The sequence below is a fragment of the Festucalex cinctus genome, chromosome 3 (genome assembly GCF_051991245.1).
Source record: "Festucalex cinctus isolate MCC-2025b chromosome 3, RoL_Fcin_1.0, whole genome shotgun sequence".
Classification (NCBI taxonomy): Eukaryota; Metazoa; Chordata; class Actinopteri; order Syngnathiformes; family Syngnathidae; genus Festucalex; species Festucalex cinctus.
Genome location: NC_135413.1, coordinates 22,096,238 through 22,121,405, shown reverse-complemented (window position 1 = coordinate 22,121,405; position 25,168 = coordinate 22,096,238). Strand labels below are relative to the sequence as shown.

General features: G+C 38.6%; 2 protein-coding genes across 5 annotated transcripts in view; one reads left to right on the top strand and one right to left on the bottom strand.

Annotated features, from left to right (window-relative positions):
• The window catches only part of LOC144016056 (mitochondrial glutamate carrier 1-like), a 30,437-nt gene extending 18,799 nt beyond the window's left edge, over positions 1-11,638 (bottom strand). Inside the window, exons 1-15 of one of the 3 annotated variants that reach the window (XM_077516699.1) lie at positions 11,098-11,638; positions 9,939-10,352; positions 9,701-9,853; positions 9,535-9,586; positions 9,255-9,456; positions 7,990-8,139; positions 7,723-7,896; positions 7,245-7,392; positions 6,408-6,543; positions 6,172-6,322; positions 5,860-5,983; positions 5,615-5,730; positions 5,237-5,344; positions 4,075-4,271; positions 2,456-2,711 (exon numbers count right to left, since the gene is read on the bottom strand). In XM_077516699.1, coding sequence (XP_077372825.1) covers positions 2,477-2,711; positions 4,075-4,271; positions 5,237-5,344; positions 5,615-5,730; positions 5,860-5,983; positions 6,172-6,322; positions 6,408-6,543; positions 7,245-7,392; positions 7,723-7,896; positions 7,990-8,139; positions 9,255-9,456; positions 9,535-9,586; positions 9,701-9,853; positions 9,939-10,352; positions 11,098-11,638 — 2,901 coding nt within the window. In that variant the 3' untranslated portion in view covers positions 2,456-2,476. Of the gene's footprint in view, positions 1-769; positions 926-2,455; positions 2,712-4,074; positions 4,272-5,236; positions 5,345-5,614; positions 5,731-5,859; positions 5,984-6,171; positions 6,323-6,407; positions 6,544-7,244; positions 7,393-7,722; positions 7,897-7,989; positions 8,140-9,254; positions 9,457-9,534; positions 9,587-9,700; positions 9,854-9,938; positions 10,353-11,097 lie in introns of those variants that run through there. The other 2 variants (XM_077516700.1, XM_077516701.1) reach the window with 2 other exon arrangements.
• Positions 11,639-14,599: 2,961 nt separating this feature from the next.
• On the top strand, positions 14,600-24,596 carry pnpla2 (patatin-like phospholipase domain containing 2). 2 transcript variants are annotated; one of them, XM_077516698.1, is made up of 10 exons: positions 14,600-15,190; positions 16,652-16,884; positions 16,952-17,017; positions 19,288-19,497; positions 19,585-19,645; positions 20,526-20,597; positions 20,688-20,729; positions 20,901-21,033; positions 21,160-21,282; positions 23,395-24,596. In XM_077516698.1, the coding sequence occupies exons 1-10, from the start codon at positions 15,004-15,006 to the stop codon at positions 23,753-23,755; spliced, it is 1,488 nt and encodes a 495-aa protein (XP_077372824.1). In that variant the 5' UTR covers positions 14,600-15,003; the 3' UTR covers positions 23,756-24,596. The 2 variants fall into 2 exon arrangements, with proteins under 2 accessions (XP_077372824.1, XP_077372823.1); XM_077516697.1 differs by having other exon boundaries at positions 20,526-20,729.
• The last annotated feature ends 572 nt before the right edge of the window (positions 24,597-25,168 follow it).

The window sequence follows — 25,168 nt, the reverse complement described above, 5'->3', positions numbered from 1 at the left end:
ACACCAAGAATGGTCTGCCTCATCAATAATTTCATGGCTGCAGGAATGTTTTGCAGGGCCAGCAAGCCTCATAATACAGTAAGCCATAATCCAAGACTGGTGCTGAGGCTACAATTGGCCTACTAAAACCAATAATTATTGTTAAGTCCCTCACATTTGCGTGACCTCTTTACTTTTTACAGACTACACAACTCAATTTAGTGAATTCCTCATCCTCGGTGTACAGAATAAGCAACAATGGCCCATCAAAATTCATCATGACAATCTGACAGCATCATGAGAAAGGAGGAGATGGTGAGTAGGCTCACATTGCACTACTACCAAGCTCCCTCCTCGCACACACGACACAAGATGAGGTGCGGAAGTCGGCATTTTCGGTTTTAATACTAAATTGTACATTTAAATGCATTTATCACATGACGTACTGCAACACATGCCTTACTGGACATATTGCTAGTAGCTATGTGAAATACGTAGTAATAACGCTTCAGATTCGTTCCGATGTAGGTTTTTCCTCCTCCACCTTTTTAAATGAAATGTAAAATAACGGCGAGCTTGCGTCGCTTCCTATCGCAACCACAAGACTCGCCGGTTCTCGCGAAGCTTAGCTAGCGTTCTCACGTCGAGCGATTACACATTTTTTTTCTATCCATATGACGCACTCGCGTCATTTTTTCATACATTAACGTCACGTCGATTCGAATCGTTGTAGGATCTGCGCGCCTCTGGCACATGCACACAAAAGAAGACAACAAAACTGAGTACATACCACAAATATCTGCTCTCGTTAACCCCTATGTCTCTGGTGTTGATGGTGAAATCAAAGCCTTTTACACACTGTGAATGTTTTTAGGCTGACAGAGCGACTAAGCACCGGTCTTACTAGCATCTGAGAAGAGGAAGAGGAGGTGGGAGTAAGGTGGGGATGGAGGGAGGGTGGGAGGTAGGAAGGTAAGGGGAGGGGGGTAAGCTGATAGTGGATGGAGGATCACTTGAATTGGAAAAAAAAAAAGTGATATAAAAAAGGCTGTCCTCTAGTGGTTTTATAGTGGAAGTGCATACGTTTTGTAAGTGAATTGGAAAAAGGTGTAGGGGCTGGGGGATGGGAAAAGCGTAAGTGACCTTGAAAAGCAGTGCAGAAAGCTATATGAAAAACACATCAATAAATATGTAATTCGTGTCCACAGAAATCATAAGGAGGGCTAAATAATAAACGATAAACGATCTTTAGAGGGCCCATAGCTCCATGCCATCAAAACCCAGATTTTCTAGTTTTATGCATAACAGGTCAAAACGAGTTTGTGACATGCTTTTAATTAGGGAAGCCAAGCCCCAAATGTTCTTTACAATATGTCCTAAGCAGCCACACTAGTCTAAACACAGTAGACTATTATGATTAATATTGCGTTTATGAAATATGGAAAGAAAAAGAAACAAAAAACAGCAATCTACCCGGTTTTGTCCATTCTCAGGGGCCGGCCCTTTTGGCCCCCTAAAACGGGTGGATTATGATGCTTATTTCATATTCAATTTAATTTGGGAAAAATTCCTAAGAATTTTGGAACAAACATTGGGCTATTTTCTGTCCCATTTTGTGAAGGATGACTTCATAAACATTCTTTCACACATGCTCAAAATACATTTCTGCATTTCAAGATCAGGAAAAAAAATATTAATAAACAATGTGTAAGAAATGTCAGTTTTCAGGGGAATGCAAAAAGAATACATGATAGCTCGCACTATATTGTACGCTGGATTTGGATGGCACAGTTCAGATATGCTTCATCAAAGTGTAAAAAAAAATAAAAATGGAATAAACTGGAATTTGGTAAACTCAACTGGAATAAGGCCTCTTCCAAACGTGGATAAAAAAAAATGTGATACGTATCCGATATTTGCCAATACAAGTAGTGCAAAAACACAGATATATTGTAGACATTTATAAAATAACAAACAAAAAAACATACTGTACAAAACTACAAGGAAAGCATAAATAATTAAATATGATCTAATTATGATTATTAGAGGTGTGTATGGATAATAAAATAAGCAAATTAAAAGCACTGGAGTAATGTAGATTACCCTCATGTAATTATTAGAAGTGGGCCCATGCCACCTAAGTGTAACATTTAATTCATATTTTTATAGTAGTTGTGCTTATTCACAAAACTAGCATTCTGTTGCGCAACCAACAGACAGCTAAAGAGATTTTCGTGACAAAGAAAGCTCAACAGCTGTGAGCATTTGCTCAGCCGCTTAATCTTATCCTGACAGGTCAGATTGAAACCGAGAGAGTCTAATATGGGCCAATCAAATTCAATTCAACATCATAATTGCGATGTCTTTCAGTTCATGCATTTTTACAAAGTAGGCCGTTAGAACGTCAGATAAAACGTATGCAACCAGCAGAAAGTGTACGTGCATGACATGTAGGACAAGCAAACGAGAAAGCCACCTGCACCCAGTGAGAACTTCTCTACTGCTGGCTTTCACCGAGGGGCTGCTCCTCCGCCTCCAGGCCCACTCTCCTCAGTGACTGCGTGTACTTTTGCTTTCCCAGCCTGACTATATCTTCCAGCTCATCTGCAAGATCCCTCCTGCCGCTCTCAATCATGGCCGCCGTCAATCGTGACACTGCTCCAGGCCCGGCGCTCTTCTGTCCTTGGGCCCAGTGGAAGAGCATGTCAAGCACCAGAGCTCCAAGATTGTCCCTGGTGAGAAGAATGTCCCGATTATATTTTTTATATTAATGATTGCTAATGAAGTGATACAACCAGTAGCGGTACTATGTTGTGATATTAGCCTGCATCTGTGCATGAAATGTGTGATGAAAAATATAGCATTGGAAAGTTCTTTGGGCAAATCTAAATTAGAAAAGCACCATCTTAATGCACCCCATTTATCATTTTATGATCATGATTAACTAGGGATGTAACGATAACGGCAATATTGTGACATCATGATATTAAAACTGCCACAATATACTGTCGTCGTCATGTCACGATATTAAAAGCAGTACATCTGTTTGAAAAAAAAAAGTCGGGTTGATTTCCATTTGTACAGTTCTAGCACCCTCTGGTAGCTAGGTAGTTTTTTAGTGCTGTTTAATTTTCGCAAGACATGTTTTGGCCCTTCTATGTTTAAAATCCATGCTAATGGTCAGATGGAGGGGAACATAATGTACTTGTGAATCGAGTCAATATGTGGAGGAACTCAATGTGTGCTTGTATTAGCAAGTAAGTGCCTCAATATTAAGTATTATTAGAGATTGTAGGTTGTTTATATACATTGCTGTAATGTATAAAAGCACAATAGTGTTTTGTTTTGTTTTTATGGGTATGAAATCATTTTTTTTTATAATATTGTTATCTTTTTTGTAGCACCAACCTCCCCACGATAACATGGTAATTATCATATCGTGACCCTCATATCGTTATATCATATTGTGATGCTTACATCCCTATATGATTAACAGTATGTGCTTTAAAAAAAAAATGTAAATCTTGAGCATGCTAATTATACAATATACACCAAGACAGCAAATGCATCCAATAGAACCATGAAAATAACACTCGACTTAAGACATTCATAAATACATCTAATACAAAAATGACATTAACCACAATGAAAGCCATCACGTCAAAGCTGTTAGTTTTGCTTGTACGCCTGCAGGATGTGTCATGTGAGCATGAGGAGCAAGAGGAGAGTGGTGGGGGTGGGAGATGAGCATCAGAGTATGTGTGTAATCTCCTGCAATGTCCCAGATGGCTTAGCAAGCATCTAACAGCGCAGATTAAAACAATCAAAATTCTCGACCATTTCTCTCTCGCTGCAGTCACGTTACATCTCACTCACCCTGTTTTAGCTGCACTAAAGAAATAAACACCATCACTATTGTTTCTTTTACTGTACGTTAATATTGATATGCTTTGAAAAGACATGGATTTAAGACTCCATGTTTTTAAATCAACATTACAAGCAAATAAAGAGGCCAATTGATTAAAATAAACCCATATCCATGTTTCCAGTACGATTGGATTCATGCAGGACTTTTGTTTATTTGCCAATACAAACCTGTGTTTGTATTGGATGCGTTCTAACTCCTGGTAGCTTAAACCGAGATTGATGCCAATAACACGCCAATCCTGTCCAATCTGAAGGGAGATGGAGAGCAGATTTGCTTCTGTCAGGTAGCCACTCTCAGGGTCTCCAAGGTTCAGAGGCGGAAGCTGGAACTCTTCCATTATGTACTTGTTATCGGCATCTAGCGCCTACCAAAACAACAGAAAGGAGGTGCCAGTAAAATTTAAGCCTCTACTGGGGGAATTCCAGTCACAACGCAGCAGACACGTCCACATCAAAATTTAGCAGTAATAAATTAAATAATAATGTATATATTGGTGGACACTGGGGTCAAGTTGTATTTTACAATTTTTAAAAATGTGCAGAATTTCACAAGTTACTTCATGTTAAATATTAGATAGCTCTTAATATGAAAAGAAAAATGCACTGAGCTGTCACCCACGTCTTACAAATGCAGTGATGCCATCTAGTGGCAGAAAAATGATCTCAACACAAACTAATATCACAAATGTTTTTTTACAGTACAGTACATCTTTTCCATTTTAACTCAATTTCACATATTATTATGAAATTACTGTATCAATGACTAAAAGATGCAGCCGTATTTTTTAGTTTATATTTTTTTCCACTTTTATGTTAACAAGAGTATGGAAACTTACAATATTTCATTGTACATTTCGAACTGAGGTAAAATTAGCGATTAATCGTGACTTATCTATTGAAGTCATGCGATTAATTACGTTTAAAAAATTTAATCGCCTGACAGCCCTAATGTATACACATTCATTCACACCAATGTTCAAATGAACAAATAATACAATAGCTATATTAAAAATTTAGTCTTTCTGATATCATGCTCACTTTGACAAAGTCAGAGAGATTCATGTAACACTTCATGTAACACACTGTTTTGGTTGCTTTGTTTCTCATTATGAACTGTTCTATACAAATGTAATGTAACCTACAATTATACTAAATGAATACCTCTCTGAATCTATACTATTAATGTGGTGCTTGTACCGGTATTCATTGTGCAGGTGTACCTAATGAAATGTCTGGTAAAGTCATATCAGTATCATAATAACATAATGCACAATAAATATGAGCATATTGGATCACATAAATGTGTCAACTGAAAACGTTTTCAACTGACAGGAAGTCTTAGCGGTAAAGTTGCAAGCCACTGGCTGTCATGTCCTTTCCTCTTCCTCACTACTTCCTCTGGCAAACCACTGGGAATCTCCCCTCTGTAAAAAGAGACCTGTAAAAGATGTATAACATAAAAAGGTACACTTTCAGGGTGATGGTTGAACAATATCTTCATCATTTCAACACAATAAAAATTGGAAGTGAATCTTAAAATGGAAGGTGGGCAATCATCCAGGGGTAGTATGAATAAGTATGTCAGCGAGAGAAAAACAACGTTTGTCAAAAGACTTTTTGGGACTAGAAATGTGCTTTTATAACATTCATGTATTGTACATTTTCAGACACTGTGGTTACTACTTGGTAACTAAGAAAACTGTCTTACTTCTCCTCTCACTGGACCCTGGAGGCCTTTCGCAGGGGATATGTAAACTTCCTTCAGATTTTTCAGGCTGGAGTAAAACACAAAACACAGTCTTCCCCCGACACAGTCCGGCCTGTCTGGTGAGAGGAAGCGGGAAGCCAAAATCAACAACAAGTCAATTACGTATATCACAACAAGCACATCACAAAACTCGAAAACTTGAAAATAATGACTCATGATGAAGTTAATAAAATGAGACTTCTGACCTGTGCAGATATCTAAGCCTCTCTCAAAGCCGGCAAAAAACTGCTCTCCTTCCAGAAGGTCACACAAGTCTGAAGGCTGAGGTCCATCGTACTGTTCTGACAGTGATCGCACTCTGGCTTCCACCTGGGAAGGAACCATCAGTAAGACTTTCAGAGAAATGGTCTTCACCACACACAAACTGTCTCTGTGTTGTGATTTCTTTCCACCTTTAGTTTTGTTTTCCTTAGCAATTACAAGTCACAGGTGACATTAATTAACAAACCAGCAGCAGTGTCCATTTCACTGTTATAAAATACCAAGCAAACACTAACCTTGTTAGCTGGTAAACACTGCAGCAGGACTTGTGAAGGGTCCGTTTTCCGCTGGAGCACCATGAACTGGACTTTAAACTGTTTTAGCCTTTGGTATACCTTTCTTACCATGCCACTAACACAGCTCTGAGTCTTGTACCATAGCCAGTACCTATTATAAATTATAAATACAGAACATAATACTGTAACACTAAAACGTTTACTATATGCATATTGAGATTCCATTGGATACTTACCATGAGAAATGTGTGACATAGAATATGGCATACAAGTGGGTGACATAGAGTGATACTTGTGATGTGATGTCTGTCCAGGTTTGGGCAGTGGGGTCTCCATGCAGCAGATACAAACGAGACTTATCAACTGAGTGACCTGTTGACAGATCAAACACAACATGAACTCATTTGCTCCCAAAAACGTATGAATATGTTCTATTTTAAATATTACCAGTATCCCAAAGACGTATTTATACATTTTTTATGTTTTTTTTTTTTTTTTTTTATGCTAGAGCATACAGAAGGCTTTGATGCAGCCTCTGAACTGAGGAGAACGGTTGAAGCAATGGTAGTTATTACAAAAACGGCCAGCAGGTGGAAGCAGAGTATAAGAGATCAACCAGGGCCCTGTTGCAACAAGCTGTTTTCCCCACAGTTTTACACAGATTTATGATGAAATTTAGCTATATTCTAATGCTAATTGCTGCAACACCAAGACAGATAGAAAAATAGTTTTTTTCCTGATGAAAGAAGAGACTCTAATCTTTCTTGTGGTAGGTTCAACGTTGTATAACAATAGAACACAATATTCTGTGGGCCAGCAAAACAGCCGGGAGCGAAGGGGGTTGCTTCAGTGCAAATGGCTGCGAGTGAATAAGTTAAAAAGAAATATTTTACATAAAAAAATAAATGAAGAACACAAACAAGGGCATGTAAGAAACACAAAAAATAAGGGACACTGTTGGAGGAAAATCAAGCCATAATTTATATTTTTAAACTCATGCCTGAAGATTATAGACAAAATAAATAAACAAAGCCTTCTAAATTGTGTAAGATAATAATGCAAGCAGATTATACCTGTAACCCCTGGTGGCAATGGGACCTGAACTTTGATTGGCTGCAGGAAATGCATGCTGGGATTTTGTGAGAGGCAGATGAGAGGACTGACACTCGCTTGTGGATCACCGCACAGCACCCGTACCTCTGACACTGACACCTGCAGCACCTACAACAAAAGAACACTCCAAAGGTTTACAAAAATACACATTCATTTTCCCCGTAATTTTACACACAACACTACGAGAAACAAATGGTAACTTTCTCAGAGTTCAAGCATGAAGTGCTTCTCCAATGTCAGTTGGTGTGCCATGAGCAGAGGAATTATATGTTTACAAAAACAGTAAAAGGCTAAGCTGTCAAATGCGGATTGACCTCACATCTGTCCAACTAACACCTGAAACAAAATGGCAAAAACAAAGTGGATAGCAAATCTTGGGTAACTCTGTATATTTTGCAGACGTTTGTACAGTATTATAATACATATTACTGAGATTACCTGTAAAGTTATAGTGCGGGTTTGACTGGTGGAGTCTGGAGGGAAGTTAAGCTTGACTCCAGGGTCAGCGCTGGACACTAAAAGGGATCCTGCTGGTGAAACTGAGCAGATGTCCCGCACTGGACGACCTACCACAATAAACCAGGAAAACTGGCTCACGGAACAGCAGGCCAGCTACAGACATGCAAGCAACACATTTACTGTAACTGATATTATTGTAATATTTGGTTCAAGCAATTTGATTTACAATATGTGATTTTGATTTACCCTGGCTGGACGCCCCAAGGAGTGAATGCTGTGTCTTTCACTTTCTTTCCTGAGAGAAGTGGGCAAAGTGTTCCATGAGGTTCCATCATACTTCCGTACCACCACCTCCTTCCGTTTTTTGCGATGATGTGCTATGCACACCTCTACTGGCTGCAATGAAAGTTTCGTAAATATTTATAAATGGGAAGTCAACCTTAAACATTTCTTGACAATAATGTAATATGTAACCTTATTACTTCAATATTACATTTGTGGAATATGAGTTATGCAGCAAAAACCAGTCGTTTTCATTCATCTCAGGGGGCGGCCATTTTGACATTTGTTGTCAAATGAAGCAACTGTCATCACAGTTGCTCAGGGCTCTGGCTACGACCACAGCTCACCTGTTTCCTGAAGCTGAACTGTGATTGGTTGTTACCTGAGCAATTGTGATGTCATTTTCACTCGACAGCAAGACCTTTTTTTTTTTTTTTTACCTGAGCTGTGATTGGCTTTTACTTGAGCCCTGAGCAACTGTTATGTCATTTTCACTCGGCAGAAAGTGCCAAAATGGCCGCCTTCTGATATTGATTATAATGGCTGAATTTTGCTGCTTAACTCATAGTCCAATAACACAATAGTAACCAGAATACCATATTTAGTAGGGATGTAACGATATCCAAACGTCACGATATGAAGCTCACGATACGACAATTATCACGATATTATAAAAAAAAAAAAAAAAAGGGCTCATAATACAAAAAGCACAATATTGTGCTTTTGTACGTAACAGCAATGTTATGTTATTATTATTACGTTTTATTATTATTATGTTATTATTATTATGCTATGTTGTTAATGCACTCACACATTGAGTTCCTCCATATATTGACTTACTTCACAGGCATTGTACGTTCCCCTTCATCTGACAATTAGTGTAGATTTTAAACATAGAAGGGCCAAAACATCCCTAATTAAAATTTTATTGCACTAAAAAACTAACCACCAGAGTGTGCTAGAACTGCACAAATGCAAATCAACCTGACTTTTTTTAACAGATGTGTTGCATTTAAATATTGTGAACATGACGACGACAATATTGTGGCAGTTTTAATATCATGTTATCACGATATTGTGCTGATCATTAAATCTCTACTATTTAGACTAGTGGGGCTACACAGAACATATTATTGTCAATATTTTTTTTTTGTGGGGGGGGTAACACAGTAGACAGCCCAAACTTTATGGGAGGGGGTCAGGGTTGATTGCAATTCAATGTGCAGCACCTTAAGAAATGTAACGCCATGAGGACGAAGTTCCAAGGGACGACTTAGGAGAATGTCATGCTCCTCGAGCAGCACCCACTTTCGCTGTGGTCTCCTCTCGGCCCACGCCAGAGTTGTCGGTGACTGCAGGCACCCCGGGGGGAACAGCAGCTGCGTCCCCCCTGGGAGAAACACATGACATCCGGCAGACGTAACACTAAAACTGAATAGTCAAAGGAACAAAAATGTGTTCGTCGTGTCTGGAAAAACAAACATAAAATCATAAAATAAACATATCCACCTGTGCCGGTTGAATAGCAGATGCAACTCCGGAATATTTGGCTCTGCTTCATCTGGTGAAAAGACAATTTCAGATGGGAGTGACTAACTAACATCAATGAACACATGTACTGTAAATAAAGCATCTGCTGATGATACAATAAATAAATTGAAGCACTACTACTCACCAGGTGCAGGCGGAAGGGGCGGAGGAGTGGGCGGTTGCCCCAAAGGATTATCACGATCATCTATTTTCAATAAAGGCAAATCGTTCAGACATGCTGGTATGAAGCGGAGGTCATTGCTGAAAATGATTAGCTCCCTCAGGGAACGGAGAGAGCCTGGGCACCACAAAAATAAGTGATTTATTTAGTTATCATTTTGCCTCACATAAATTATGGACACACCAATTAATTACACTCATACCCATGGTCTCTGGAAGCCTCTTCAGCTTGTTGTGGGACAGCTCGAACTTAACAAGCTCTCCCAGAGAACCAATTTCATTTGGCAGCTCCTCAAGGAGGTTATCGGAAACATCCAGTGTCTGTAGTTCTTGTAACTGGCCTAAACTCGCAGGGAGGGAAACCAGCTTGTTTCCAGTGAGGGAGAGATAGGTAAGGCTGGAAAGCTGGCCTATGTCAGGGCAGAGCTCCGAAAAGCGGTTGTGACACAGGAGCAAGGCGGACAATGCGGGTAAGCTGAGAAGACATGATGGAAGGACGGAGAGCTGGTTGAAGGAGAGATCCACGTGCACCAGAAAACTGAGAGAGACGAGGGATGTGGGCAAAGTGGTGAGGAGGCCAGGCAAGGGGTTTCCTTGTGCGTCGTAAAAACAGTGCCCTTAAATGAGAGGAAAACAGTTAAAAACAGACAAGGACACTCACCGGACACTTCAATAGGTACACTTGAGTAATATGATGATAATGTGATGTGTTTTTGTTGTGTATTTCTATCTGATTTTTTATGGCCAGCGGAGAAAATTACAAAGAGGAAAATGTAATAATAACATTGGAAGCACATATTAAATATACACAAGTTCAATTTAAAAAAATAAATAAAATAAAATAAAATAAAACTATTACACTGCACTTTATGTTAAAAAAAAATAAAATAAAAAATAAAAAAGACTTTTCAGTTCTTTGTGCTGTGACTGTAAAGTTACGACAGAGTTAATAATGGTGGAGGTTTGACCATGAAACAAACTATACACTTATTTTTACATTATTTCCCATAAGTAAATAATTTTGAAATTATAACTCGGATGTAGTGGTGGGAAAATGAAGCTTCATAAAGCACTTGTGATACAGTTGTATATTTTCTTTTCTTTTTTTTTCTTTTTTTTTAACTCCTCTAGATGGTGGTCTTGATTTAAAGATAAAGCTAATGCGATGCAATTGGATTTATTTATTTTTATTTATTTATAGTGATGGCTAATAGGGATTCTAATAAATAAACAAATGTAAGAGGCTCTTGGCTCAGTATTGAGTTGTTGAGTTACTTGGACAGAGTTGTGGCCACTGACAGCTCACGCTTGTTTATTTTGTTACCATTTGCTCAATAAATCGATTGAAAGTACATTAAGTACCTCGTATTGCAAGTGAGCGTAGTTCTGTCAAATGTTGGAGGACATCCAGGGCACCATCCAATGCATGTTTATGCTCAGAACCAAGTCTCAGGTACCGGAGCCCCTTGAGGTGCCCTGGAATGGAACCCCAAAGCTGTGGCAGTGCAGATGCTCCTCCCAGGTAGACATCCAGGGTCAGTCTGGTATCAGTCAAAACAGCTGAGAGCTCCACAGAGGGAGGTAAAGGTGGTGTGAGACACAACACAGAGGAGGAGGAGGATGAAAGGCTGGATATGGAAGGATTGCAGGTGTCCATGAAGCAGGAGGGTGACACAGAGGCAGCATCTTTCTCATCACTATGTCTCTGCAGTCCGGTTCTCCTCTCTGATTCAAGCAGTTCATTGTACTCAAGGTCCCAGGCCTTCCCTAAAATCTCAGAAGAGTCTGCTTCAGCACATCTGGACGTAGGTGTCACTGCAACATGCTCGTCTTCTAATTTGCAACCAGTAGCTTTATCTCCATCCTCATCGTTGGTAGTCTCTTCACCGCTGCTTTTCTCCATTAAAGGCGCTTTTTTTTTCCCTTTTTTTTTTATTTTTTTTATTTTTTTTTTACATTTCACTGTGAGCAAAGTCGAGTGATGTGGCCGAATTTTCTTATCTGCTTCATAGAAGAGTACGCGGTACACGACCGGAAATAGTTCGTGTCAGCAAAAGTACGAACAATAGATAAAATACTGAGCAAAATACATGATACGCGAATGATAACCATAGCCAGTAAATGGGAAATTTTTGTCCAGTGTCGATCAGTTATGTCTAAAAATTGACTTTAATATTACGATCCGGCTTAAAATACAGTGTTGTTAATTGTTACCTTCTTGTGTAACAAATATTGAGTTTTCCTACTTTCCAAAACAACGCTGGCTGGGTTTCGACTTCCTCAACTGGGTCAAAAAGTGAAACGCTACGTCACTTCAGAGTTTGCTCGTTTTGTATAAAAACGAGTAGCGGTGTCACAGCGGAAGATTGGTCAAACGTGAATTTCAGTTGAAAAGCGACAGTCTCCGCCTTTCTTGCTCTTGAGTATTCAAAAACGAACGTCTCTTGGCGGATGCCGCGAAAGTTTCAACTGAAGGCGGGACTACTACGCACATTATGGGAAGAACTTGGTAGCTGGGTATATTACTATTGGCCAGCCGGGGGCGCTGTTTACAGCCCCTTGCCAGAGCCGTAGATGGATGGATGGATGGATGGATGGATGGATGGATGGATGGATGGATGGATGGATGGATGGATGGATGGATGGATAGATGGATGGATAGATAGATAGATAGATAGATAGATAGATAGATAGATAGATAGATAGATAGATAGATAGATAGATAGATAGATAGATAGATAGATAGATAGATAGATAGATACTAATCTGAACGATATTCCTTCTCTATTAATTTCTGCACTTACTAGTAACTTAAAGTGACAAAAATTGAGTCAGTCCACTCTAGTGTTTCACAGTAACTCAATTTATACGTTTGATTTAATTACATGGCCTTTGAAGCATTGACTGTTGCACTTCCAAACATTTCAATTGCACAAGTTCATCTAGGTCTATTGAGTAATAATCTCAGTGTCATGATAAGATACTTTCATTTTCTGTAAGGTAGTTTACTAAAGTGCACTGCAATATGCTCTGAACAGTCCTATTTTACATGGCACATGCATTAAGCTTGCAATGTAATTCTGCCTATACATCTGTCATTTCTTGGGTAGATTATTGTGTACATAAAGCATTCATGAATTTCATTTTTTTTTAAGGCCCGTATCTTGGTAAATATATGACTTTTTAAAAGCATAACTGGTCAATTAAGTTTAGTAGTTTAATTTTAGAGTCTGACTGTCAGGTTCATGGTCCAATCTTTCCGTTCTCACCATCTTAACATTTGAAGATAAAAATGGGCAGGGTCATTTTAACCTACTTACCTCATGGTATCAGTGATGATAATTATATCAGTGTAGTAAAAAAAAAAAAAAGAAAAAAAAAGAAAGAAAAGATACTCTCATGACTCTTGAGAGATTATCTTGTCAAATGTTCTCTCTCCAAAAATAGAATAGATTATAAGAATGATTTTTTTTTCTTTTAAAGGATACAGTATTACTAAATATATGTGTGAATACATTACATTATTTGTTATGTCTATTTAACCCCCTAATTCTAGATATCTTTTAACACACCAAAGCAGTTATCATATTAGCAATGGCCGGGTTAAACTTTACAGATTGGCTGATTTGCTGTCTGAGGTCCTTATGACCCTCACCTTTAACACTCAGTGTACAATTATTAAATTGACAACACCACAAGGATAGAATCAAAACAATGGTCACAACGTCAATCAGATGCTGTTTTTGTTTGAGTTAAATCTAATCTTGTTTTGACTGCCAACAATCAATACATTTTTTTAACTATCCTCTGAAGTAGTTTCACAACAGAATATCCTCTCTGGGGAATGGTGTTGTCACTTGCAACACCACTCACAAAAACATTATGAAAGGAACATTTCTGGAATATATCGTACAAAACAATCGTAAAGACGAGATGTCATTCTCCTAGAATGCACGAAATTCTGAATTGCAACACTACTTGTTGTGAAACAGGCTTTCTTTGTAACTTTGTGACCAATTCACTTGCCAAGTGGCCCTATTTGCTGCATTGAGCTGTTCCTCCTACAATATGTGATGTTTTCTAGATCACAGGTCGTTGTCATGACAACAAAGGGAAAATACCCGTAGATGAAAATACAGCCACCTAAGAATAGTCTTGATTCTAATGCCGTAAACCAGTGTGAGAGATCTTTTAGAGGTGCCGTGGGATATTATCCTGTTATTCGAAAATTATTTATTATATTCATTACAAATACATCTGTTGAGCTATCGATGTCAGCGACGTGGAGAGAAAAGCAAAAAAAAAAAAAAAAAGGCAAATGGCACAATAATTTTATTTTTTTTTTAAATCAATTTGCTTTCCTGTGATTACATCAGTAATTGTGTCCAATTAAACAGACCTGTGTAAATTGAGATGAGATCGTCACTGTTTCAGGACTGGATATACTTTTTGTGACGTTTTCGTTTAGTTAGATGCAATGAGATTTTCTAACGTAATATGGTGGAAATTGACACAATAAAGGTCGGCACGCACACTGATGTAATGTATGAACAAAATAACCATCAATATATCCAGCCACATTTTTCCAAACGTTACAAATTAATTGAAAATATCAATTACGAAAACACATCGACAAATACTATTAGCCAAAAAAATAAAAAATACAAAAACAACAAAATATGAGCTCTCCACGTGACGTTTGTTTTTGGTGCAAAGTCGTCCAATCACGATCGCAGTCACTAGTGACAACGCCACGGCTTTTAATTGGTCATACGTAATACGTCATTTTTGATTGGTCAACGTGCTTTGCGTTCTCAATTGTGAGTGGGCACTGAAGTGACTTACTGCCCGCCTCTTTGTTCATAAAAGCTTAACTGTATTCGGCAGCAAACTTGGGTAAACCACCGTGTCGGAATAATTTTACTCGGGACATATTCAGTCACTAAAAGCTTATTTTCGCTTTATAGTTTTTCTGTTGTTGTTTTTTTTATTTTTTTATTTATTTTTTTAAACGTGTGAGTTTAGCGGATCTATTTGGGACAGAGGTTACCGGCTTATTTGCTATTTAGCCAGCGAGCTTGAAGCTGTTCGCTGCTAGATTCAACAAAGCATGTAAACAGGCACTAGCAAGCCCTCGAGCGGCACTCCGACCTAACAACAGCGGGCTGTTTGGGAAAAAAAATATACATTTTTTTTTTCAAGTCCCAAAATCGGGGCGATAACATCGTGTTCGGCCGATGACCTTCGACCCTCCTGCCAACGCACGCTATGTTCCCTTTAGACTCTTCTTGGAACATCTCGTTTGCAGGTTGCGGATTCCTGGGCATCTACCATGTCGGAGTCGCCAGCTGCCTGTTGGAGCAGGCTCCTTTCCTAGTGCACAACGCCAAGCACATTTATGGGGCTTCAGCCGGAGCGCTCACCGCCACCGCGCTGGTTACCGGCGTGTGCCTTGGTATGTCACTCCATGGTAGATAATATGGGTTGGCCTCTGGAACTCGTGCTAGAGTACAGCACACGACAGCTAATCTTTCGCAAGTGAGAGCTTGTGCTTGCAAAATCATAAGTCTGAATTGCATGACTACAGCATGCTGGACACTACTGGAATGCTATTTGTTTCCTCTTCTTGTCCATGTCTTTCTACCAGAGCTCTGGCAAAATACTCATGCTCCATAAATAATTTCAAGCACATATATTTGTGTACTAAACTACACGCTGTTTAGTGCAACAGTTGTGACTTGAGGTTGTTTTGTATCCGGTAAAAAGGCAAAAGTACAGTCTTCCATCACTATAACGCGGTTCACTTTTCGCGGTCTCGCTGTTTCACGGATTTTTTTTTAAGTGCAATTTTGTATATTTTTTTTACAGTAATATACCCATTTTATAAAAATGTATGAAGTTTTGAACATTATCAATGTTTGAACGAGAGAAATTGGAGAACATGTAAATGCCTCAATGAGAAAAGTGTATAAATTGTGCGGTCGGGGATTTTTGAGCCTTAAAACATTTATAAGAGTTGTAAAACATAAAGCTAACTACTTCACGGATTTCATTTATTGCGGGTATTTTTTGAAACCTAACCCCAGCGGAAAACGAGGGAACACTGTACAACAGTTAGTCAGTCACCTTGCGGAACTTCATGTTCACCTTAAGAGCAACACATGAGTAAAAATCTTAGTATCGAAATAAAAGCGAGTGGTTAGCATTTTGATTATTTTATTTCTTTCAGTTTTGTTTTTATTTCACTTATGGCAGCACATTCGCCTAGTGGTTACCACATCCACACACTCTATTTTATACAGTTAAAAAACAATAACGTTACACACATAAAGCAAACTTAACAAGTAAGCCGATATCTAACTAAAAGATTAATTAAGACATGGTTATCCCAAATCAATATCAAATGACTCATTACAACAAATGTGCACAAGACCTCTCTGGTGAACAAGCAACTAATCACATTATGTAGTAGTCATGTGTCTAGAAGTAGCAACATTACGCATGTAGATAATGTGTAATATTGGCAATTACTCATTACAACAAATGTGCGCAAGACCTCTCTGGTGAACAAACAATTAATCACATTATGTAGTAGTCATGTGTCTAAAAGTAGCAACATTACGCATGTAGATGATCTGTAATATTTGCATCCAAAATATGTGTAAAAAGTACAGCAGTAATGCAGCGCCTGTCCAAGAGTGTAGAATAAACTCTGTAGCTGCTCGCCCGCACATCTCTTACTGCAGAAAGAGGAAATACACAGGTTTTGTAACATCACACACAATAGCGTTCGTTTTTTTTGTTATTCGGTGTTACTTGAGAGGCCTTTTATTCCCGAATTCCAAATAGTATGATGTCGAGGCAGTTAATTTCCACTGTTTGACTATTTCAATTCTTTGTCGTGTTGCGTACACAGGAGAGGCTGGTGCCAGTATCATTGAGGTCGCCAAAGAAGCCAGAAAGCGCTTCCTCGGTCCCATGCATCCATCCTTCAACCTGGTGAAGATCGTGCGCTTCATGTTGCAGCGCACTCTGCCCGCTGACTCTCACCAGATCGCCAACGGGAGGCTGGGAATCTCTCTGACCAGAGTAACAGATGGAGAAAATGTGCTTGTGTCTCACTTCAACAACAAGGAGGAGATTGTGCAGGTGTGACTGTTAATTGATGTTCATTTAATAGTTATTCAGATTAATTTTCTTGTTTTGTTTCCTGCAGGCATGTGTTTGCAGTGCTTACATCCCAGTGTATTGTGGCATTATTCCTCCCACGCTGCAAGGAGTGGTAAGTGTCCCAATTATATATGTTTAACAAGGGGTAAAAGCAATCGATAGCACATTTAAAATCAGCGTACAGGTTCATCTGAATTACCATCAGAATAAGTAGCGCAATACCCACTGAATTAAAAACATATTACAATTTTTTTGTAGTGTTTTTTTGGAAGGCTCAAATTGGGATTAATTGCATTTCTATTCATTTCAATGGGGAAAGATGATTTGAGATGTTTGGTTGGAGTATTACATTTACCCTACTAAAGTCACCCATTACTTTGGAAAAAAAATGTTTTTGTGAATGGTGTGAATGTGCTGAAGCAAAACTTAAGGGTTTAGTTTCTCATTAATGGGCACATTTGAACTTTCTCTGGGCACTGACGCACTCGCATAGCAGCCCTGAGGTCTTCTACGAAATGTTATTGAGCAATGGCAGCTCCCAGCACCCTCCCCTCTGTGGCCTTTGTGATGGATTTTGGCAAGTCCGCACATGCTTGTGTGTGCACAGGGTTTGTGACCAACATTTTCGAGTGGCAGTGCCAATGGTGAGCTCGGACGTTTCGGGTCGGTTTGTCCTCTGCATAACCTCTGGGGAGCAGGCCCTGATGTCAGTCTGATCGCATCAGCTGAGGGCCTGGTTAGATGATCAACATTCTCAGTAAAAACACTGATTAGAGAGGAATGCATTAAACCAACTTAGATTCTCTAAAAAAATAAATAAGGTTACAGCAAATTAAGAAGAGACCCGAAAGCGTCTGAAAAATAATCTCTTGACGATTTGAGGAAATCAATTTAATTTGTTGTCATCTCATCCCCGCAGCAGGAAAAAAAATCGGTTGTTAAAAAAAAAGTAAATAATTTGATGGAGTTAAAGAGGTTAGTGATAGCAGCACAGTGGTCTCGTGATTAGCATGTCTGCCTCAGTTCGAAGGTTCAGGGTTTGAATCTTGACTCCGGCCTTTCAGTGTGGATTTTGCATGTGTCCCTGTGCTTGTAGTTTTTCTCCAGGCATTCTGACCTCCTACGTGAATTGATTTTTAGTTTCATTCAATGCTTTCAGCATTCCCACATATTAAACTACCACTGATTGTCACATCCACCGAAGTGGGGTGAAATTTGTTCTCTGCATTTGACCCATCCCCTGAGGGAGCGGTGAGCAGCAGGGGGCCGCACTCGGGAATCATTTGGTGATCTAACCCCCCAATTCCAACCCTTAATACTGAGTTTCAAGCAGGGAGGCAATTGGGTTCCATTTTTATAGTCGACCTCCCAGTCTCAGGGTGGACACTCTACCACGAGACCACTGAGCTGGTAATATGTTATTCGGCTTTTTATTCTCCACACTTTTTTGCCGTGTAATAACTCCCACATAATACTTCCGATTTACACGGTTCAAATTTCAACTCGCTTCAAAAATTTACCTCATTTTGGGAATATATATCGTCTGATTTCAGAGTACTTGCAGTATTCGCACAATTTAATGTTAAATAAATATCAACTTTTCCCCATTCATTTTCAATAGGACTGACATTGAAGTCCCACTTTCCACGCCCACTTCCAAACATACAACTTCTCATCATTACTAGCACTGTGTTATTGCTCAGTGGTGCTCTTGGTAAAATGCATTGTCCAGTAACCAGGAGGTCACAGGTTCGAATCCCACCTCTGACTTTAAATTGCAAATGTATCCATGGAAATTATGCAAAGTGATTACATGTATACCATCTATCTTAGTTCCATTTTTCTATCTAAATGAATGACAGGTACTGCATGCCTAGGTGGAGCTATTGCATGAATTTTATTTTATTTTTTTGCATTTTTTCATTGGCTATCATTAGTTCCATTTTTCCATCTAAATGAATGGAGAGTACTTTCAGATAACACTTGTACATATAAATAGGCCTTTAGCCATGATTTTCAACAAGCCAAGTTGGCTCACATGTTAATTAAATACTTGCCTGGCATTTCGGAGACATGCAAGTGCATTGGTTCAAATCTCGCTTGGGAAATATTTTATAAGCATTCAGCTTTCAGCATTCTCACGGTTTTCTGCAGAAATTTTACTTTGTCTCGTTGAACACACTATTGTTACTCTGTGAGTGTGAATGGTTTGTCTATTTTATTTCATATGAGAATTTTTATCAGATACAAATATAGTGTGATAGTGTTTATGAATAATAAAATGTTTGCAAGTAATCTCTCGGTGGTTGACACTGGACATAAATCGGTTCTCTATTTATTGTATCCCAAAGCGCAATTTGTGTCTACATTTCTTTTCTGCAGCGATACGTCGATGGAGGAATCTCGGACAACTTGCCTCATTATGAGCTGAAAAACACAATCACTGTGTCGCCATTCTCTGGTGAGAGCGATATCTGCCCGCGGGACACCTCCACCAACATACATGAGCTCCGCTTCACCAACACCAGCATCCAGTTCACCCTCACCAATCTTTACAGAATCTCCAGGGCACTTTTCCCACCGGATCCAATGGTAAGGTCACTTGAAGGCGCCGTCCCCGATCTGTATACACAATCCATGATGAACTACAGTGAACTTAATGATTCTTGTTGTGTCTAGGTTATGAAAGCCATGTGTAAACAGGGATATAATGATGCGTTGCACTTCCTGAAAAAGAATGGTATGAGTCAACACAATTTGATTTAGATTTTGTTTTTCAAACACCTTCAATGTTTAATGGAAAATCAAATGGTTATATCATTTTTTTCATCAAGATATACCCAACTGTAGAGGTGGGAACCTCTGAGTACCTCACGATATGCGATACGAGGCTTACGATAACGATTAGCTCATGATATGACGATACCGCGATTATCGATATATTGGTAATAAAGCCACGATAATAATAATAATAATAATAATAATAATAATTCTTTGCCTGAAGACTTCCGCCCATTTCCCCACCACGCTTATGAGGCGCTCCCCCTAGTGGCCCGCCAAGTAATTACTCAATAAGTCATAAATAATGGATCCGTTATAGTGGCTTCATATTAAGTACAAATATCACCGTACTTGCGTAGGCGTATCGATAATCTATGGTAAAGTATCACAATTTATCACAATACGATATATTGTCACACTCCTACCCAACTGGGTAATGACGGTTGGCTGGTGCTGTGTTAAAGGGGAACTCAACCGGACAAAAAATTATTGACCATAATAAGTTCTATGCAGCCCCACTAGTCTAAATATGGTAGTCTATGTTAATATTGTGGTAGTGGAATAACAACCAATCACAGCTCAGCGTCAGAAAACAGGTGAGCTGTGATCGGTTGTTGCCTGAGACCTGAGCAACTGTGATGTCATCTTCAGTTGACAACAAGTGGCAAAATGGCCGCCCCCTGAGATGGATAAAAACGGCAGGATTTTGCTGCATCACTCATATTCCACAAATGTAATATTAATCAGAATGTCATGTTTAGACTATTGAGGTAACATGTAACATATTTTTGTCAACAAGATTGACTTCCCCTTTAACGTCCATTTCTGTTTCTATTCAGGATTGCTCAATTTCAGCGACCCCCACATAGACAGAGCCTTGCTGGCGAACAGAGAAGAGCATGAAGATCAAGGTGACTATATACATGCTGATTCTAAAGGTGTTGGAGAGGAGGAAAAGATGTACACACTCGATGGGAAATTGACTGTTCATCCCTCAATAGAAGAGCACATCATTGTACGCCTTCCACCTACTCTGCACAAAGGTAACATGAGAGTATTGTGCACAAGCACTAAATCAATATATAATCATGGAAAATTGTGGCCAATTAAATCAGTTGCAGTCAAAACTGATTTATCGCAGTTTCTCTGGGCACTTTTCTATACAGTGGAGTATTTGACTGATGCAATGTGTGCTTCTTTGCCTCCCTCTGCAGCCCTCATTGATGCCTGCACAGAAAGAAGGAGCCTGGTGCAGTCGCTTAGCAACCTGCTTCCTTTCAGGATGGCATCTGCCATGATGCTCCCTTACACTCTCCCCCTTGAGTCCGCTTTGTCTTTGACTCTCAGGTACTAGTCATCACATTTTTACTCACTGACTCCTTATCTTAAATCATCACATATTCAAAATGCTGTTTTGTCATTTTGTGTATTTATTTACACTTTTTTTTAAATTGATTCTGATGTCATATATAGACTGTTAGAGTGGTTGCCAGATGTACAGGAGGATATCGGGTGGATTCAAGAGCAGCTGGTGAAAATCATCCAGCATGTTGTGCGCCAGGCCTCTAAAAGCATCACGCAGCATGTTTCTGCCCGGTAGGTGTGCCGTCCACACCCGTTGACTGTGATTATGTTTGTGCAAAAATTAATTGTTATGAAGCCTAATGTTAAGTGTAGGTTTCATTCTAACATTTTAAACAAAGGATGATTGAGTACCGATACCAGGTATCAGACTGATACATAGCCTTAGTTCAATATATCAGGCTGGGTATTTAAAAAATTCAAATAATCAATATCGAAGCGACTTTACTTTTCAAGCCTGATATTGATTCATAAAACCATGAATCGATTATGTTAAAGGAATACTTCACTCATTGAACAATTTTCAGCGGTGAAAAGTTACTTTGTCCAGAATTAATTTGATACCTTCATTATTTTTCATGTACAATTAATACCTTTAAAAAGTAATTTTTCTACTTGCTGTCGACTGATGATGACGTCACCTGTGCTGAGGAAGTAGGTAACGGCCAATCATGGCTCACCTGTTTTCTGGGTTTGGTCAGTAAACTGAGCCATGATAGGTCGTTACCTACTTCCTCAGGACAGGTGATGTCGTTATCATCAGTCAAGTACAAAAATTACTTTTTAAAGGTACTAATTGTACATGAAAAATAATGACGTTACCACATTAATTATAGACAAAATGTTAACTTTTTACTGCTGAAAATGGTTCAATGAGTCAAGTAGCCCTTTAATATATTTTTTCCCCATAATTCATGAGAAAATAATATTTTAAAAGCCACTTTCTTTGTATCTTACTGCTTTCCTGAAAGTTACTGTTCACATGTTTTAATATATTTTCTTACATTTATGAATTGACTTATTGCACTTTTGGACAATTCAAATTATTTTTAATGTATATTTACAATTATTGAATTAGAATTATGAAAATATTTTCATCTCATCCTTGCTGTCACTGTTTATGTAAGTGATAACACGTGTTACTTTTATTAATAAACTAAATAATTTAACCAGTTACTGCCACCATAAAATTTAATTGGAATCAAATGTTTTTGCGTTTTTTGTCATTCCATTGATATTTAAGAATTTATGTTCCATAATTAATCAATATCGGATTGAAGTGAATCGAATCAGATCGAAAAAATATAAATCTAATCAAACTGAACTCTTGTGAATCAAAATCAAATCGATTTAGGAAATTAGAATCGATACACAGCCCTAGTATCAGTACTCTGAGGGTGATACTGATATCGGCCACCCCATTGTGACTTACGATCAGGAACAAGAAATTAAAGATTAGAAAAATAAAAAACTGACATTCATTTCATGCAGTTTAAGGAAAATGCTACATTGGGATATATAGGTTTTCTTTAATATTATCTGTCGTGTTTTTTGGGAGGGAATTTTATCTATGAAAAGCACTAGTGGTACTGGTATCATTTTGAAAAAATAAAGTGCTATTGAAATTTCCTACTTTAAACCTAACAATATGTTAGTTTGCATTTACCTCAGAGGACCATCAAATCTGACTAAAAGTGGGGATAAATAGATGTCTGTCTTGAAGGCAGATATATTATGGGGAGTCCATTTACTTGCTGTACAGAAGCTGTGACATGCACAAAATAATTATTGATGTATTTCTTTTAGCACTCAGTCATCAAAGGGAACTTAACTAAATAAAGATAGATATATGTAGACTGTCCTCTACACAATATTTTTTACATAAGAGATAAGATATTGCCCTTTTATTTTTTTTGTTGTAGTCCTACTGTGCGTTGAGTACCACAATGAAAATAAGCCCTTGTTCTTTGTAGTGTTTTTAATCGTCGGTGATGCCTGACTGAGTGACTGGAAGTTTGTTTGTGCTGTCTTCTGTGATATCACCAAAATCAATCAATCAAACATAGAGCCACAATTCCTTTCTCATGTAAGTGATCAGCAAGTTCTGAGTAGCAGTGTGCACACTTACAAGAACAAGACAGTAGATGGCAATGAACGGCCTCGGCTTTTGCACTCACAAAACTTTGCTCAGCACATGAGCAGCCATTTCACAAGGTTTCAATAAAATGAATACTCCCCTGAAAATTCCCCAGGCAAACACGTTGATTGGTAACAAACAGGTGTTATTGCATGATGCAGAGTTCTGTTCTGTTCAAAATAGACTCATTCTGCTGATTTGTACTTTAGATTTTCCTGCCAGCTGGAGCTGTACCACTACCAGTCCCTGCCATCCCAGATCCGCTCCACCAGCCTGTATGCCACCTGGGTGGGCAGCAGCAATCTTTCCGTCCAGGACATTTTTACGCGTCTAGACCAGTACAAGAGACAGCTGCTCTCCGGATACTTTTGCGTCAACATGGATCTGAAAGGATCCTTCGAAGCAGGCTCGGTGAGAGTGGACAAAAACTCTGCTTCCTTCCTCCCCGCTGAAGGCTTCCCGACACACACAAGTGGTCTTAACGACTCCAAAGAAGCCATGCGGCACTTTAAGTCCGACTTGCCGCTTTTAAGTCCTAGTGCACATCAAACAGATTACTATCAGTTTTAAATATCTGTTTGAAAAAGCAGAGGGCTGCTGTACATCTGATGGTCCAAGGCATGTCGCGTATAATCAGGTGCAAACAAGTTTTCAAGTGAAATAGTTGAAGGAAGTGAGTGTTTATGTTTTCGTGGAATGTGGTTTGACTTGTACGTTAAGCATAGGTTAGGGTTGGAGTTTAGCCTAATGCATGCAATGTATAGTATCGGCCCCTTGGTGCTCTTTTGACACTGTAGGAAGGAAATGGTGAAGCCACCACTCAGCCTTTTGCAGGAAGTTACTCCAAACATTTTACGCAACTGTCAATGCAGCAATATGTCAATACACAGTGTTTTGGTTCACGTGTGTATGTACTGTATCGTGTATGTGAATGTATGGTTAATTGGTGTACAATATACTGTATATACCTGTCAATTATTTTTATCCAGAATCTTACATGTACAGCTTTTAGAAAACTGAAGTAATACATGTGGTTTTAGTTGTATTCTAAAGGTCTGTTTATGTCTCGTTGTGCTATGTAACCTGATTAATTGTTTAACCAAAGAGTCATCTTATTATGAGCAGGACTTTATCACTTAATTTATTTTGTGCTAGTTAATCTACCTACATTGTTTTGGAGTTTAACTTTGTATTATGAGAAATTGTGCCTGAGCCTCAAATATGTTAAAATCACATGTTATCTAAATACATTTCATGTGTAATTAAACAAGAATAGGGAGAAACCTTTTGTGACCAACAAATAAACTGGTGTTGCTGTGACTGTGTTGTCCACATTATCAAGAAAAAGCTGTGATTTGGCATGAAGTCTTCACAGAATGGAGAACAAACAATACAGACAGTTCAAACCAAATGCCACTAGTGAAGTTTTTGGGAAATGATCCCAGGAGTTACAAATATTCCAGTGATGATTCATGACTGTAAAGCACTGGAATAAAGATCCTTTTGTGTGCTTTGGAAGCCATCGGAGGCGATTGTTGATCCCAAAGCAAACATCGATGAAACTGGCTTGTGGATTTATAGTACAAATCTTCATAAAAATATTGTGTTTGTTTTGATGATCTCAAACATACAATGGGTCCATTTGAGCATTGTCCATTGGAAAATATACACTTCGTTAAAGAGTATCATGAAATTTCACTCAAAAGCTAAATCTCGGTACAGTATGTATAAACAGCTTTTTTTTTCCCTCTCTCCATACATTTCTGAATTCATTGATGCAATTGATACTTGCAAATATGTTTAAACAAGAAGTATATATTTTTTTTGTTGACAACCTGTAAGTGTATCTCTCAGCATGATTGTTCTTGTATTTAGTAGACTTGTTCTATTGATCAGCCATAGATCGATGCCAACATTTGTGTAATTTCCACAAATTGATTTATCGCTCTCACGAATCGTTACATAATTGCCATCACACGCTTA

What these genes read in the sequence shown, in the direction of transcription:
- pnpla2 (XM_077516697.1), top strand. Translation starts at nt 15,004, where the DNA reads ATGTTCCCTTTAGACTCTTCTTGGAACATCTCGTTTGCAGGTTGCGGA. An exon ending in GGTTACCGGCGTGTGCCTTG is followed by an intron (nt 15,191 to 16,651) that starts GTATGTCACTCC and finishes TTGCGTACACAG; the next exon opens with GAGAGGCTGGTGCCAGTATC. An exon ending in CTCCCACGCTGCAAGGAGTG is followed by an intron (nt 17,018 to 19,287) that starts GTAAGTGTCCCA and finishes TCTTTTCTGCAG; the next exon opens with CGATACGTCGATGGAGGAAT.